At 45.0% G+C, this 15,323-nt stretch overlaps 1 protein-coding gene across 1 annotated transcript in view; it reads left to right on the plus strand.

The window, feature by feature from the left end:
* The window catches only part of LOC121307509 (neurogenic locus notch homolog protein 1-like), a 36,925-nt gene extending 21,602 nt beyond the window's left edge, over positions 1–15,323 (plus strand). Inside the window, exons 10-34 of the mRNA XM_041239691.1 lie at positions 854–967; positions 1,074–1,307; positions 1,439–1,549; positions 2,681–2,873; positions 2,982–3,127; positions 3,241–3,354; positions 4,139–4,258; positions 4,374–4,526; positions 4,629–4,857; positions 5,016–5,217; positions 5,397–5,550; positions 5,672–5,856; positions 6,160–6,292; positions 6,497–6,754; positions 6,855–6,967; positions 7,059–7,630; positions 8,134–8,559; positions 8,650–8,798; positions 9,520–9,739; positions 10,006–10,096; positions 10,264–10,426; positions 10,904–11,202; positions 11,350–11,497; positions 11,592–11,689; positions 12,018–15,323. Of these exons, the coding sequence (XP_041095625.1) occupies positions 854–967; positions 1,074–1,307; positions 1,439–1,549; positions 2,681–2,873; positions 2,982–3,127; positions 3,241–3,354; positions 4,139–4,258; positions 4,374–4,526; positions 4,629–4,857; positions 5,016–5,217; positions 5,397–5,550; positions 5,672–5,856; positions 6,160–6,292; positions 6,497–6,754; positions 6,855–6,967; positions 7,059–7,630; positions 8,134–8,559; positions 8,650–8,798; positions 9,520–9,739; positions 10,006–10,096; positions 10,264–10,426; positions 10,904–11,202; positions 11,350–11,497; positions 11,592–11,689; positions 12,018–13,436 (6,044 nt within the window). The 3' untranslated portion in view covers positions 13,437–15,323. The remainder of the gene's footprint in view (positions 1–853; positions 968–1,073; positions 1,308–1,438; positions 1,550–2,680; positions 2,874–2,981; positions 3,128–3,240; positions 3,355–4,138; positions 4,259–4,373; positions 4,527–4,628; positions 4,858–5,015; positions 5,218–5,396; positions 5,551–5,671; positions 5,857–6,159; positions 6,293–6,496; positions 6,755–6,854; positions 6,968–7,058; positions 7,631–8,133; positions 8,560–8,649; positions 8,799–9,519; positions 9,740–10,005; positions 10,097–10,263; positions 10,427–10,903; positions 11,203–11,349; positions 11,498–11,591; positions 11,690–12,017) is intronic.

The raw sequence follows: 15,323 nt of genomic DNA on the forward strand, positions 1-15,323 counted from the left end.
GGGACGACTCAGTGGAGTGTCTGAGGGAAGGCTGCAGTGTAGAATACACACACAGTTAATCTTTGTAACAGGAAGGGGGGGGGGGGTTGATTCAGGGTCCCTGCTTTTCACGCTCCTATACACCATATCCATAGAAATGAAGACTATAGCCTTGACTGTTTGATTTCATAGGAGGGCTGGAAAACTGTAAAAGAAAAACCTATAATCCAGGTAGAGATTGGAGTTTGTGGTATTTCCAGTGCAGCTGGTTGATCTGTAGTTTTTAAAGCTGTTGAATCTTAAGAGACTATTAACAGTTTTCTTCTTGATTGGAAGTTGAGTGCTTTAAATAAAAAAATGCAAATAGTCATACCACATAGTGTCATTTAGGCATCTGATTTGTTGTTCAATATTCAAATGAATACATTTCAAATGAAGAGCCTTTTAGGTAAAGGACAACCAAGTACAATCGCAATAACTCATTACAAGGATAGCTGTTTTGAACAGTTGTTTGGCAGTGGAAGGAGGTTAGAGCTCAAACAGTGCATGAAGCTGTAGAATGTCATTGTTATGGAAAAGTTAAGAGGACAAAAGGAGGCAGCCCGTTTGTCGTCCTCACCACATTCATAAAACAGTAACTCTTTTGTCTGAGGCCTGTTGGTGAGGCCTATACGTTTTCAATCCACACTGTGAACCCAGATTTCAAAGAGAATTGGTATAGAACATGTTTCTGATGCACATCTGAATTTGAATGCAAAGAGCAGTTTTAGAACTGGTAGGAAGCACCCCAGTGTATTGATCTCTGCTAAAGTGCAGCGCGTCCTCATTTAAAGCAAATCTCAATTAAAGCAAATCTCTCTCCTTGACATTGCAGGTTTCACAGGGTTTCTTTGTCAGGTGGATATTGACGAGTGTGCCAGTACGCCTTGCAAAAACGGAGCGAAGTGCGTGGATGGGCCAAACAAGTACACCTGTGAATGTACTGAAGGTGTGTGTTATATTTATACACTTTGCGACTTGCATACAAAACTATGTACAGTGTTAGCCATTTCGCATTTTGGTCCGTTCTGCTAACTTTAACTGGTCTCCCGTAGGCTATTCTGGCATGTACTGCGAAAGTGATATTAACGAGTGCGACCCGGATCCTTGTCACTACGGCGCCTGTAAGGACGGCATTGCCACCTTCACCTGCGTGTGTAATCCTGGCTACAGCGGCCGTCGGTGCGAGATCGACATCAATGAGTGCCAGAGCCAGCCATGTCAGAATGGGGGAATGTGTCAGGACCGAAACAACGGCTACTTCTGCAACTGCCCTAAGGGGACAACAGGTGTGCTTTCCTGAGGTTTTGTTTTACAATATAATTTTTTTTTTTTTTTATAATATACATTGAGTGCAGTCTAAATTGGAAAGACTGTTACAAAATATCTATCTGAACGGTGTCTGGTTGTGATTCTCTAGGAGCAAACTGTGAGGTAAATCTTGACGACTGTGAGAAAAACCCTTGTGATTATGGCAAGTGCATCGACAAAATCAACGGCTACGAATGCACCTGTGAGCCGGGCTACAAAGGTAAGAGCTGGTACTCTCTCACTCGCTTGCCTGGGACCCGGTGCCTAGTCTGAGCGTGTCCCTGCTTTGTTTAAAGCATTCAGGTCTAGTGTTACCTGCATCGTGTCAGAGAACACTAGTCTCAGTCCCTCAGCTGGAAGCAGATCTGTGGAAGTCTTTGCCCTATTTGTTTCCCAAAAGATTTTACGATGCCCGGATTTAAAATGCAAAAGAAAGAAAATCTTGAAAAACAAAAGGGGGGGGGGGGGGGGGGAGAGATGTATCCTATTAGCGAGTTTTCAAATGTTATCTCAAAAAAAAACAAAAAAGCGAGTTTTCTGTTTAAAAAAAAAAAAAAACTGAAGCAAAATGTCATCAATTAGGCATAGAGAGCAGGGAGTCCCATGGGTATTGTGTTGCTGGCCTTGCCTAACTGGTTTGTTTGATCATGAGAGAGAGACACAGAGAGGGAGACTGCACCTCGCTGAATAATAGTGGGACCCATCTGACTCCATTCACCTGCTCAGGATGATCCTCGTCATCATCGTTATCAAGCCGCAGTGGCCCAACCGTTTCTCTGAGAGCTCTTCTGAATAGAGCCTTTCTTCTGCCAGACTGCAGACTGCTGTGTAGAATTACAGGCCTAGATTATAACCCTCCCTCCCTCCCCTCCACCCCCACCAGCACTCTTTTCACTTCTTTATAAAAACCCAGAGGCATTGAAATTTATAACAAAAAGGGAGTTGTAATTTGAGAAACAACCCTGTCCATTACCATTTTTAATTAATAAGAATGGGATGGGGGTAGATTAATTGTTGCTTAGTCATGCGTAGAATAAGGCCTGTGCTTTCCGCCATTTGTGTACAGTCACCGGCAGTCCATTAAAGGGTAAATTGGTTTCCCCCTTTTGTATTTTGGCTTATTGTATTGTGCAAGAGTGTAATCTTAAAGTACAAGTGATTCAGATCTGGAGTCTTGTTTTGCAGAGGCCAAGTGAAACCACATACCCAATTATAAGCTTGAGGTTAAATGCAGGTGTTTTCCGAAAAAAGGGGAAGACATTAAATTATTTAATGTTAAACGTGGGGGTTTATTTTTTGTGTCGTCATGGAGAATGCTTCAGCTTTTATTTTGGATTCTTTTTATTTTTAGGTACGATGTGCAACATCAACATTGACGAGTGTGCCTCAAACCCCTGCCACAATGGTGGCACCTGCAGGGATGGCATCAACAGCTTCACCTGCGTCTGTCCAGAAGGGTACCACGATCCCACCTGTCTGTCTGAGGTCAATGAGTGCAACAGCAATCCCTGCATTCACGGGTCGTGCCAGGATGGTGTCAATGGGTAAGTCAATTCCTGCACAACTGCAGTGAGAACTCCTGCACTGAGTCTCAGTCTTTCAATTAGAACCGCCTCTTGATGCATGGTTTTAACTTCATTTTCTCTTCTCAGCTACAAATGTGACTGTGACCTCGGCTGGAGCGGTACAAACTGTGACATCAACAACAATGAATGCGAGTCCAATCCCTGTATGAACGGAGGCACCTGTAAAGACATGACCAGCGGCTATGTCTGCACCTGTCGAGTTGGATTCAGTGGTGAGGAACCATCCCTCTAGCAAATTAATTAGCTGAACTTGCTCTCTGTAAATCAGTTTCATTGTTGGCAGAGTTGGTCCGGATTTGTTTTAATGATGTATCCATTGTTTTAGGACCCAGCTGCCAGATGAATATCAACGAGTGTGCGTCTAACCCCTGCCTGAATCAAGGGACCTGCATTGATGATGTGGCTGGTTACAAATGCAACTGCTTGTTGCCTTACACTGGTAAGAACTTGCTATCCGTCTTTCAGTTTGCATAACTTCTGTATTTAGATTGGCAATTCTTCCAAATGTTGTGAAGACTTTTTGGTTTCACAGATTTAGCCTGGGTTTTTGTTTCCCATAACAATATGAAAAAATACTTTTTCAGCTGTCTGTTTACCTTTTTGGAAAAGAAATGACACTCCTCCAGAGTTGAAATAATACCATGGTGGTTTTGGAGTGGGTTGGGAACTGCTGCTTGACCCATTTCCTTTTTGCCCGCTTCCTGCTTCCTGTCCCACAGATCAGCAAAGACCTGCACAATAGCAGGAAACTCTGGCGAGTTTCCTGCCTGTACTTGTTGCCATGGAGACAGATAGTCAGTGGCTCTGGAGACTCATGCAGGCGAACTACAGCAGATACAAAAAAAAATAAAAAATACAAAAACAAAAAAAATTCACAGGATAATCTTTGAGAGAACTTCAACTAAGAATGAAGAAAATGTATCTGAATTCAGGATGTACAGAAACTAGTTTTTGAATGAAACATTTTCTATGTTTTGAGTCTGCAATTCTGATGTAATGAGTGCCTTTACATTTACAATGCAAGTCCCCCCCAACCCACCCATCCAAGAATTTGATATGTAATTATAATTGGACTAGGTACCATAAATAGTGCTCAGAAATGACTGAAGATTCATGTGCCACTCACAAGATATTGTAACTTCAATTGTAGATATTCTCACCCTATTTGTTGTGTGTCACTACCTGAAAGGATGCAGTTTTTGATCTGAATGTATTTTTCACAGGAGCGAACTGTGAGGATCTCCTCGCTCCATGTGCTTCAAACCCATGTAAGAACGAGGGGGTCTGCCAGGAGTCGGAGGACTATGAGAGCTTCTCCTGTGTGTGTCCGGAGGGCTGGCAAGGTAGACATCCAGATCTTCATTCCAGTGTCTTTAGGTGTCCAGGCTGACCAACCAACCTTTTGAAATCTGGAAAATGTCCTGAAATGTGGTGCTTTTTTCTCGTGTGCGTCTTCAGGACAGACCTGTGAAGTCGACATCAACGAGTGCGTGAAGAATCCCTGCCAAAACTTTGCCCCCTGCCAGAACACTATCGGCGGCTACAGGTGCAACTGTAAATCCGGCTACTCTGGACGTAACTGCGAAACCGATGTCGACGACTGCCAGCCCAGTAAGTGAGACCGCGGCACCTGCGCACTGCTATCGTTAAGAGGTAAAGAAAACCCAAATGTTTTCAGTTTTAAACTAAATGATTTGTTGTTTCTCTACCCAGACCCCTGCAGCAATGACGGATCCTGCTCCGATGGCATCAACAGCTTTGTGTGCACCTGCCTGCCAGGGTTCCGCGGGCCGGTGTGTGAGGAGGACATCAACGAGTGTGACAGCAACCCCTGCAAGAATGGGGCCAACTGCACCAACTGCGTGAACAGCTACACCTGCACCTGCCCTGCGGGCTTCAGCGGCATCCACTGCGAGAACAACACCCCCGACTGCACTGAGAGGTAGTGTAGAAACACTATTCCTGGGCTCAGTTATAAAACTATAAAAAGAAAAGTGGTGTTGTAGGGAGGTTTTAATGTATTTGGTGTGTTTTTTAAACCCCCCCCCCCCCCCCCCCCCCCCCCCCCCCCCCCCCCCCCTTTTTTTTTTTTATCTGAAGCTCCTGTTTCAATGGTGGTACCTGCGTGGATGGCATCAACACCTTCACCTGCCTGTGCCCTCCTGGCTTCACAGGCAGCTACTGCCAGCATGATATCAACGAGTGTGACTCCAAGCCCTGTCTGAATGGAGGGACCTGTCAAGACAGCTACGGCACCTACAAGTGTACCTGTCCCCAGGGCTACAACGGCTTGAACTGCCAGGTAACCTACCTGGGCTGCGCTCTTCCTCGATCATCCATCGTTGAGCTTGTATTAAGTAAACACATGTCTTGAAACTGAGATGGATTATCGGAAGAAATTAGTCAGGGCTCATCAGTTCTAAAATACTTCAAGTTTTGTTGAACATGAGTTGTTAACCCTTTCTTCCTGCTTTTCCTCAGAGCTTGGTGCGTTGGTGTGACTCCTCCCCCTGTAAGAATGGCGGCACATGCTGGCAGACAGGCACCTCGTACCGCTGCGAGTGCAAGAGTGGCTGGACCGGCCTCTACTGTGATGTGCCCAGCGTCTCCTGCGAGGTGGCAGCTAAACAGCAAGGTCAGAGTCTACTGCTGCATTTAGACAATCTTTCTTTGGGTGTTTTATTTTTTTCTGAACTGGATCTGCTAGAATGTTTTAAAATACTTTCTTCTGCACATTGACACTCTTTAATCTCTAGGTATTGGCGTGCCTCAGCTGTGCAGGAACTCGGGCCAGTGTGTGGACACTGGCAACACCCATTACTGCCGGTGCCAGACTGGTTACACGGGCAGCTACTGTGAGGAACAGGTGGACGAGTGCGCTCCAAACCCCTGCCAGAATGGAGCGACCTGCATAGACTACCTTGGCGGATACTCTTGTCAGGTAAGGAAAAACGGGCTGTTCTACAGCAGAGAGTGGAGCATTGCTTTACTGCATGAGACGGTGTTTGATGGTTTTTATTACACACGAAATGAGTATTTTATGTAAAGCTTCCCAGCTACATGAGCCCAAATAGTCAATGTCATTACTTCTCCTATCCTGCCTCAGCACTAGTTAAATGCTTGACTGCTAATTTTGTTTGTAATGTTGCAACTGCTTGCTAAGCATAACAAACTAAAAGGCGATTTAAAGGCTTCCTGTCTCTTGTTTTATGTCCAATATTGATTGCTTTCTTTGTTTTTGTAGTGCGTGCCAGGATACCAGGGATTTAACTGTTCAGAGGAGAGCAACGAGTGCCTTTCACAACCCTGTATGAACGGAGGCACCTGCATTGACCTCGTTAATACCTACAAGTGCTCCTGCCCCCGGGGAACCCAAGGTACATTAACTGCTTGCCTTGGAGAATTTTAACAATGGTTTGTTACAATTTAGTTTGAGACCTTCCCGTCAATTAGTAACCTTGGAGGAATCATATTGCTTTTATGTTATGGAAATCTCTCTAGCATTAATAAGCCTGATGCACAGATCATAGCTGGTTCCTATTTTGATGACTCAATGCCATTGACCTTCCTTCCCTCCCCAGGTGTGCACTGCGAGATCAATGTGGACGACTGCAACCCGTTTGTCGATCCAGTCACGTTGGAACCCAAGTGTTTCAACAACGGCAAGTGTATAGACAGAGTGGGCGGATACCACTGCATCTGCCTGGCAGGCTTTGTGGGCGAGCACTGCGAAGGGGACGTCAACGAGTGTCTGTCCAACCCCTGTGACCCCCGTGGAACCCAGAACTGCGTCCAGCTCATCAACAACTACCGCTGTGAGTGCCGAACTGGCTTCACAGGTAAGACATGCTTTTAAAATGAACATTCAGGATTCGGTTTTGGGTCCAGCTCATTTCTCTGCCTTCACACCATATTTAAACGCTATCTTGTTTGTGGCAGGCCGGCGTTGTGACACGGTGTTTGACGGCTGCAAGGGGAAGCCTTGCCGGAATGGAGGAACCTGTGCTGTGGCCAGCAATACACCTAATGGATTCATATGCAGATGTCCTTCTGTAAGTATATTGGACATAGTAGTTAAAGCATATCATTAATTTGAGCAACATAAGGGAATAACTTTTTATTTTATTTTATTTTATTTCACAGGGTTTCGACGGGTCCACCTGTGAATACGATTCCCGCACCTGCGGCAGCCTGCGCTGCCAGAACGGAGGGAAGTGCATCAATGGCCCCAATGCCCCCAGATGCGTCTGCCCTTCTGAGTTCACCGGCCCGGAGTGCCAGTATCCCGTCAACAGCCCCTGCAATTCCAACCCCTGCTACAACGGTGGCACCTGCAAGTTCTTCCAGGAGGCCCCTTTCTACCAGTGTACCTGCCCCACCAACTTCAACGGGCTCTGGTGCCACATCCTGGATTACAAATTCCCTGGCGGGATGGGCGTAGACATCACCCCACCCCCTGAGATCACGGAGCGTTGCGAGAACCCAGAGTGTGAGGAGCGCAAGGGCAACAAGATCTGTGACCGAGTCTGCAATAACCACGCCTGCGGCTGGGATGGGGGAGACTGCTCCCTCAACTTCAACGACCCTTGGAAGAACTGCACCCAGTCCCTGCAGTGCTGGCGCTACTTCAATGACGGCAAGTGTGACGAGCAGTGCAACAACCCCGGCTGCCTCTACGATGGCTTTGACTGTCAAAACCTGGACAGCCAGTGCAAGTAAGTACAGCCGCACACTGGACTCAGTGTTTCATAGACAATCTAGCTGCGCTGCAGTTGCTAAAAGCAGCAATTGGGCTCAAGCAGTGATGGTTCCGGTTGTCTTAAATTGATTAGCTGCTGAAATCAACATGTACCACCATGAACAGGTGCATGATGTGGTCTAATTTGCTGCTACCGGATCATTTAGGCGAGCCATTGCAAGTTTTTAAAAACACAGGTTTGGGTGCAAGACAAAGAGTTTTGAAAGAATTGAAACGAAAGTATAAATCTTTGCCTGGGGGTGGGTTATCAAGAGCAGGAATTGAAGAACACATACAACAGATGTCATTTCATAATTGGTTTCTCTGACTTCCTCTGATGGGCAACGCTGGCCTCTTTCCTGAATGATGCTTAATTTGAGTTTACAGATATTACCCCCTCCTATGCTGACCCACAGCCTTCGTTCTCCAATGCTATGCCCGGTTGTATGCCATGTTAATGAACTTGTGGTTTCCTTCCAGCCCCCTGTATGATCAGTATTGTAAAGACCACTACGCGGATGGGCACTGTGACCAAGGCTGCAACAACGCCGAGTGCGAGTGGGACGGTCTGGATTGCACCAGCTCTCCAGAGAAGCTAGCGGACGGCAGGCTGGTACTGGTGGTGCAGATCCCCCCAGAGCAGCTCAAGAACAACTCGTTTGGGTTTCTGCGGGAGCTCAGCCGGGTGCTGCACACCAACGTGGTCTTCCGCAAGGATGAGGGCGGCGAGTTCATGATCTACCCTTACTACGGCAGCGAGCAGGAGCTCAAGAAGCACAACATTAAGAGGTCCTCGGGCAGCTGGGGAGAGATTCCAAGCAACGTCTTCAGCAAGATGAAGAAGTCCATGTACACCATGGTGAATGCCAGGAAGCGCCGGGAGCTGGACCAGATGCAGATCAAGGGGTGAGTCTGGAGGCAGGCTGCTGGACTTAGTTGGCCTTGGACCTGCTGACAGTGTATATATAATTGTCTTTAACATCGTATCCTTTTTAGGTCAGTGGTTTATTTGGAGATTGACAACCGACAGTGCTATCAGCAATCTACAGAATGCTTCCAAAGTGCAACCGACGTGGCTGCCTTCCTCGGTGCTCTGGCTTCCAGTGGCAATCTGAATGTTCCCTACATCATTGAGGCTGTTACCAGTAAGTCCAGATACACTTCCACTAATCGCTGCCCTAATCTTGTACACGCCCCCCATACCACTTACCCTTTATTTAGTTCTGCATTACTGATATTTAAAATGTTCTCAAAGAAAATAAGTCGCACTGTGCTGCAATATATATTCTGCCTATTCTAACAGAAGACAATTAAAAAAAAATACGTTCCATTTTCGATATAAAGGCTCAAAACCGCAGGCCCCAAAATGGTTAATTAAAGTAAATCAAAGGCCTCCATTGTGGAAAGGGGATGCTGCAACCTTAACCTTGTTGAATGTAATACCAGGATTTAATGTCTCTCTGAGGGGTTTAGTGGTGAGAGTTTATCATTTCAAAATCATTAGGAAAAAAAATTGATCGGGAGTGTGCTAGAAGTTGGGAGTCTTTGTTATCTTGAAAATCCTAATAAATCCATGGTCTTTACAGCTTAAAGCGCGTGCAGTAATTTGAAGTTCATTAATCCCTTTTTCTTAAAGTAGAAATAGGAAAGTTGTCTCTCGGTACGCCAGGCTGAAAGGGAAGGAGATGTTTTTTGTGTGTTTTTGGTTGGTTAACAATTTTGATTATTAGCGAATGAAACTACCTCATTTTACAAATGATTAGCTCCCTGGTTCCTGTATAGAAACCCAATGCCTCGCTCCAGCTGCGATTGCAGGTGTCGGGCATCGTGGATCCTGACTGAGAATGCGCCTCTCTCCTCTTGCAGGCGAGAACAGAGACGAGGAGGAGAAGAGGCCGGAGCTGTACCCCATGTATGTGGTGGTGTGTGCGCTGGCCTTCCTGGCTTGCATCGGCGTGGGGGTGCTGGTGTCCCGCAAGAGGCGCAGGGAGCACGGGCAGCTCTGGTTCCCAGAGGGCTTCAAAGTGACGGAACCCAGCAAGAAGAAGCGGCGTGAGCCGGTGGGAGAGGACTCGGTCGGATTAAAGTAAGTGATCATCGGAGCTTAAACCATCTCAGTGCTGCTTCTGGGCACCGGTGATCTAAAGAGGAGCTGAATATATTTGATCATTGGACATAAAGGTATTTTTAAAGATGAAATGTAGAGATGTACTATTTGTTTTATGTATTGGACTGCTGTGCAGATTTGCTGCTAGATACATGTAAAAATAGACATTTTTAAGTACTCACGGTACATCATGTCAAAATGCTTTGCCTGAATTAATTAATTAATTAATTAATTTAATCTAACAGGCCATTGAAAATTGCTTCAGATTTATCACTGATGGACGATAATCAGAATGAATGGGGAGACGAAGAGCCCTCAGACACCAAGCGATTCCGAGTAAGACTTTCATTATTTGAATACAGCTTGCTCAACACAACAAAGAAGAAAATACTTTTTGTATGTGGCATTTTGAGAAGGGGCATATTTTTTAAAAGGTTTCTTGTTTAAATATTGATAAAGGATTGGATTTGGGATTTCTAACGTGAACTTGTTTGCTTGGCTAGTTTGAAGAGCAGGCGATGCTGAACCTGGATGATCAGTCGGACCACAGGCAGTGGACTCAGCAGCACCTGGATGCAGCCGACATTCGCATCCCCTCTATCGCTCCGACTCCCCCACAGGGAGAGATCGACATCGACTGCATGGATGTCAACGTCAGGGGTCCAGGTACAAGAAACCCGTTTACATTACCTGTTTCACAACCCTTTTAAAGTGTATCTATTGGTGTAATAATTACAGAGTAGCTTTAATACCTGAATGCTCAGCAATATTGGAACTGCACTAGATAGAATGTAACATACAGACAATGGTTTTGGAACTAATAATAAACTGCGTTAGGAGGGATTTATTGGCTTATCCTAATAATAGCAAGCCGAGATCAGGAATATGCCTTTTACTGCAGCTTTTGTGTGTTTAGTGAGCAGGAGGTGTAAGCTAAGGGAATTCTTGAGGGGGAAATGTGCAGTAATTTAAGGCAGAACACAGAGAGTTGGAAGCTTTTATTTAGTATCTGATAGATTGCAGTTTGATTACACAAGAACAATACAAGTGTTCACAATTTAAGATGTCCACAGGGTTTTGATGTTTTTTAAAAAAAAAAAAAAAAAAAAAGCTGACTTCTTTTTTTTTGTTATCTTGCTTTAGATGGGTTCACTCCCCTAATGATCGCATCCTGCAGTGGTGGGGGGCTGGAGACTGGAAACAGCGAGGAGGAAGAGGATGCCTCTGCCAATGTGATCTCCGACTTCATCTACCAAGGTGCCATCCTGCACAATCAAACCGACCGAACGGGGGAGACGGCACTCCACTTGGCAGCCCGCTACGCCCGCTCAGACGCAGCCAAGCGCCTCCTAGAGGCCAGCGCTGATGCCAACACCCAAGACAACATGGGCAGGACACCCCTGCACGCTGCCGTGGCTGCTGATGCTCAGGGAGTCTTCCAGGTAGATTGCAATCCATTATATAACAGACTGATATTGCAAGACACGTCTATCTTTCAACTCTACCAGAATAGTGTTTTTTAACCACCCTTATTTTTTGGGCGTAACTTGCTCTCCTTGGTAACATGAATCAATTGGCTTCCTCCTCAGATCCTGATTAGGAACAGAGCGACGGACTTGGATGCCCGCATGCACGATGGCACCACTCCCCTCATTCTGGCAGCTCGCCTGGCAGTCGAAGGCATGGTGGAAGAGCTGATCAACTGTCACGCAGACGTCAACGCAATCGATGACTTTGGTACGCTCCTGTTCCTTATCGTTCTTCAAGGATGTTGATACCCCAATTGCTCTGGTTTTGAACTTGGGAATTCAGTTTCCTTTTTTTGTTTCAGGCAAGTCTGCTTTGCACTGGGCTGCAGCTGTGAACAATGTGGAGGCCGCAATTGTGCTGCTGAAGAATGGAGCCAATAAAGATATGCAGAACAATAAGGTAAAAATCTGCAAAAGTGTCTATCGAACAGGAGATTTGTTATATGAGTGCATTGATTTTAATTGTGGATTCTTGATAATCTATCAGTAGTAATTACATTGTATGTCACTATGATAAAAGCTTGTGTTTAAATATTACTTTAAGGAGTAGCTATCTGAGGGAAAGGGAGGTCCCTTTCATGTTGCTTATCATCCTCTTGGTTCAAAGCATACTACTTTTACAGTTTTCTTTTAAAGCATTAAAATGAAAGAAATATCAATGTTTTGCTCTGCTTTTAGTTTTATGTAGTAAACATATTTATATATAGTTTTCTGTGTTCTCTTCCCAGGAGGAAACACCCTTGTTCCTTGCTGCCAGAGAAGGAAGCTATGAGACTGCCAAAGTCCTGTTGGATCACTTCGCCAATCGGGAAATCACTGACCACATGGACCGCCTCCCTCGGGACATCGCACAGGACCGCATGCACCATGACATTGTACGCCTGCTGGATGAGTACAACCTGGTGAGGAGCCCTCCCATGCACAACGGCCACATTGGAGCCACCCTCTCCCCGACTCTCTGCTCACCCAACAGCTACCTGGGGAACATGAAGCCGGTGCCGGGCAAGAAAGCCAGAAAGCCAAGCACCAAGGGCATGAGCTGCAACGGCAAAGATGCCAAAGACATCAAGACAAGAAGGAAGAAGTCCCAAGATGGGAAAGGCAGTCTGCTGGACAGTTCGGCTGTGCTGTCGCCAGTGGATTCCCTCGAATCTCCTCATGGGTACATGTCGGATGTGGCTTCCCCACGCATGATGACCTCTCCCTTCCAACAGTCCCCTTCCATGCCCCTCAACCATCTTCAGGGCTTGTCTGATGCCCACATTGGTGTAAACCACCTGGGCATGACTGGGAAGCAGGATATGTCCATGGGCAGCTCCAATCGGATGTTTGAGTCTGTGCCACCACGACTCTCCCACCTTCCTGTATCCACTCCCAACAGCACTGTTCTGAGCAATGGTTCCATTAGCTTCACTATAGGTGGGGGGCCCACCATGAATGGCCAGTGCGACTGGATGTCCAGGATGCAACCTCCCATGGGACAAAACCAATTCAACCCCATGAGGAGCAATAGCCAGGGCAGCATGCACCCAGTCAACCAAGCCCAGCAGCATAGCATGATGACCTCCTTGCACAACGGGCTTCCCACCACCACCTTGTCCCAGATGATGAGCTACCAGGGGATGCAAAATACGAGGCTTGCCAGCCAGTCTCATTTAATGCAGACGCAGCAGATCCAGCAAATGCAACACCAGCAGAACCTGCAGCAGCAGTTACAGCAGCAGCAAAGCATGCAACTGCAGCACCAGAACTCTAATACTGCCACCAACGGTCACACTATTGGCCAGAACTTCATTGCTGGTGACCTGAGCCAGTCGGATCTACAGCAGCTGTCTGGCAGTACCATGCCGATCCACACCATACTGTCACAAGAGACCCAGGTCCTTCCCTCATCCCTCAGCCAACCTATGCCCACCACCCAGTTCCTCACCCCTCCCTCCCAGCACAGCTACTCTTCGCCATTGGACAATACCCCCAGCCACCAGCTCCAGGTGCCAGACCACCCCTTTCTGACTCCTTCCCCAGAATCCCCGGACCAGTGGTCAAGCTCCTCCCCACATTCCATGTCTGATTGGTCAGAAGGCATCTCCAGCCCGCCCACAAGTATGCAGTCACAAATGGGACACATTCCAGACCAATTTAAATGAAGGGTGGAGTGAGGAATAAAACCGCAGCAAACGTGGCCCACTGTGGACCAGAGGGATTTTGTATTCTGATTCTTGTAGGAGCACACTTGTAGAAAAAGACGCTGATTGTGACTGAAGGATCCTTTTTTTAAATATGGTTTTATACTAATGAGCAGAATCACATTCTATTCACATTTTTGTATTTATTGATGTACTTTTTTTATTTTATGTCTGGGGGGGGGGGTTGGGTTGGGTTGGGGTAGCTGCCTCTTTATTTATACATTTGAATTGTCCTCTGTGTTAAAGAAATCCCAGGAATTGTGTAGGTCTGGCAGTTATAATCCTGGTGGAGAAACAGATGTAGTGTGTTTTTGTTTTGTTTTTTGCTTCGATTCTTGATTTTATGGAAACACAGGTTTATTTATTGGTGTCTTAAAATGCTACTTCTGTAATTTGATTGTACACCAAATTGAATTGTAACCGTACGACTAATTTTGTATAAAAAAAAACAAAAAAACATTTAATCTTGTTTTAAGTTTCAGTATTATGTAGATGTATATTTGTTTTAACAGAAATGTAGTATTTTAAATGCAGACTTTATTTTTTGATGCAGGACCATATAATTTTTTTATTTTTTTTTGTAATAAACGATGACCTTATAGAACCATAACCTATAAGCTAAAAGTCTTATGCAACGATGCTGCCAAAAGAAAGACTATCAAGAAAAAAAATGATATAATCTGAACTCTGTCTTACAATATCTGTACCTGTGAAGATTGCCCAAAAAACTGCCATCGGATTGCAATGTTCTCCTATTAATGAATGTGTCCAGGAATTCGCCTTGCCACAGCAGTGGAAATGCCCAAGTAACTTAATAGAGGAAGAAAAAAGGATAATTTCTCATATGCCGCCTTTATAGATCACAGCATGGTGTATTGCAGTAAGATTGTGGAATTGAATTTGCCCTGTGGGTTTAATGCATTCAAGAAGCCCAGACTCCCAAGTGGAAGACTAGCTAGAGCTGTGGTATAATGAATAGAACAAGAGATACAAATGAGTTGCCCACCTAACCAACCAGAATGCACTGGAGATGTGTGTGTCTTCTGTATACTTAAATAAGGGGTTCAATGTAAGATCTGCACATTGCTACCGTTTATACAGTTTAGATTTCTTTAACACTGGTTGTCAAGTGGCTGAGACGCGAGATGCAAAAGGGAAATATAGATTTTTCCTGATACATCTCTTAAAGTTTTCAACGACAGTAATTGCATGTTTGAAATAAAAAGCCTGTGGCAGATATTGAATGTGTAGATAAGGTGTATTGTTAAATAAGCAGGATTTTGTTTAAAAAATCTGCTTAGATGAATGAGTCTTAAGCATGTTGTGTTAATAAGAGGAGTCACAATGTTGTGTACAGAGATGGGTCCAGAAATCCTAACTACTACATTGCACAGAAGCAACCAGGATATAGAGGTGTTTATATGAATATAGTGGGGATTTGAGGTCCCTGTAGATAAGATATTAATGAAATATAAATGCTTTTATCATTATTTATTGATAAACCACACTGTATCCCGGGATTTAGAGTACCATATTAAGATTTCTTCTTCTTTTTTTTTTTTTTAAGTGAAAACCCTGAATTTTGTTTTACCCATCTCTTGCAATATTGTGATACACTTAAGGTTTCTGATGAACATTGGATGGTGTCAGTACTTGCTGTCATGCTTTAAAAACTAGAAGGTAGTTTACAAAAAAATATCTAATGGGGAGAAGATGTTGCCTACCTGCAAAGTTGTAGTTTTACAAAAAAACAATAGAACAAAAAAAAACAATGTATTTTCTGTTACCTGATTTATAAACGATTGTTTCTTGATACAATAAATGGTGCTGTCAGGCATCTAGATTTTA

This window comes from Polyodon spathula, chromosome 56 (assembly GCF_017654505.1).
Source record: "Polyodon spathula isolate WHYD16114869_AA chromosome 56, ASM1765450v1, whole genome shotgun sequence".
In the NCBI taxonomy this organism is placed as follows: Eukaryota; Metazoa; Chordata; class Actinopteri; order Acipenseriformes; family Polyodontidae; genus Polyodon; species Polyodon spathula.